At 39.1% G+C, this 1,807-nt stretch overlaps 1 protein-coding gene across 1 annotated transcript; it reads left to right on the top strand.

Moving 5' to 3' along the window:
- Nucleotides 1-468: 468 nt before the first annotated feature.
- Nucleotides 469-1,416, top strand: LOC116598280 (olfactory receptor 1052-like). Its single transcript, XM_032356869.1, is given in 3 exon segments — nucleotides 469-549; nucleotides 551-649; nucleotides 652-1,416. Coding segments are annotated over 3 exon segments (945 nt in total).
- Nucleotides 1,417-1,807: the final 391 nt, after the last annotated feature.

Raw genomic sequence — 1,807 nt, 5'->3', positions numbered from 1 at the left:
CCTGAAATTTTTTAGAGCATAAATGCTTTTGTATGTATTTCCTTGTGGGATAGAATCATAAGCAACACTGAAAAAACATTAAGAATCTAATCAAGCTCCTACTTTATAAATGAGGAGACCTTTGGGTCCTGGGTGGCTCATTGGTGAAGCACCTGCCTTGAGCTCAGGTCATGATCTCTGGGTCCTGGGATCTTCTGGATTGGATTTCCTGCTCAGTGGAGGGCTGCTTCTTCCTCTCTCACCCACGGCCCTTCACCCTGTTCATGCTCTCTCTCTCTCACAAATAAATAAATAAAATCTTTAAGAATAAATAAACAAATGAAGAGACAGATTCTGTAAAATAATAATTTATTCAAGGACACAACTCTACATATAATTCTATTTGTCTTTAAGAAATACCGGATTGTCCTGTCCCTTCTAATCTCCTTATTTTTTTTCATCCCAGAGTTCATCATAAGGAATTACCAAATGGCAGAAGAGAATTTCACAGCTGTTACTGAATTCATCCTTTTGGGACTGACAGACCGTGCTGACCTGAAAATTATTATTTTTTGTGTTGTTCTTGGTGATTTATGTCATTACCTTGGTGGGGAATCTGGGCATGAGCTTCATAATCCAAATCACTCCCAAGCTCCATACACCCATGTACTCATGTACTTTTTCCTCAGCTGCCTCTCATTTGTAGATGCCTGCTATTCATCTGTTATCGCACCAAAAATGCTGATCAGCTTCTGGGTTGTGAGGGAAACCATCTCATTCTCTGCCTGCATAGTACAACATTTGTGTTTTGGGGTGTTTATCACCGCAGAAGGCTTCTTGTTGTCAGTGATGGCCTATGACCGTTATGTGGCCATTGTCAACCCTTTGCTTTACAGTGTAGTCATGTCTAAGAGGAAGTGTGTAGGGCTGGTCATTGGGTCATTCATAGGGGGAATGATTAACTCATTGACACACACAATAAGCTTGGGCAGACTGTCTTTTTGTGGGTCCAATGTTGTCAGCCACTTCTTCTGTGACGTTCCCCCACTCCTAAAGCTGTCATGTTCTGATACTTCCATGAACGAATTGTTGCTCTTAACTTTCTCTGGAGTCATTGCCATGGCCACCTTCTTGATTGTGATCATTTCCTACATGTTCATTGTTTTTGCTATCCTGAAGATCCGGTCAGCATCAGGCAGACAGAAAGCTTTCTCCACCTGTGCCTTCCACCTGACTGCTGTGACCATATTCTATGGTACCTTAAGCTTTAGTTACATACAGCCAAGTTCCCAGTATTCCGTAGAACAGGAGAAGGTGGTTTCTGTGTTCTATACACTAGTGATTCCCATGTTAAACCCACTTATTTACAGTCTGGGAAACAAAGAGGTAAAGTGTGCCGTGGGAAGGGCCATCGAAATGAAACATTTCCCCTGTTAATTTCAAATCCCTGCTAACCTACAACAGTCTACCAGTCAGTTCTTACCTAAGTGAATTTCATGAATGTGAAAGTTTTTAAGGATTGTACAGAGCTTTTTATCCTATACACTTACTTGTAATACAAGCAGACAACCAGAAAAGGCAAGCTATTTTATTTATATAGTGGCATCATAAAAACAATAGTATGTCATATAAGTCTTCTGATATTCTAGGGTGTGAATCTCTAAATCAATGCAAAATACTGTATTTCATATTTTGTGTGTGATTTAGAACAAATAATTGTATAATAACATTTGCAAGTGAGGACATAAAAAGAGTATTTATTAAAAAATAATTTTTTCTCAAAAGCCCAAGACTATAGATATAATCATATAGCTGATATTTGCCTTCA

The sequence above is a fragment of the Mustela erminea genome, chromosome 9 (assembly GCF_009829155.1).
Source record: "Mustela erminea isolate mMusErm1 chromosome 9, mMusErm1.Pri, whole genome shotgun sequence".
NCBI lineage: Eukaryota > Metazoa > Chordata > Mammalia > Carnivora > Mustelidae > Mustela > Mustela erminea.
This window is presented reverse-complemented; position numbering and strand designations above follow the sequence as displayed.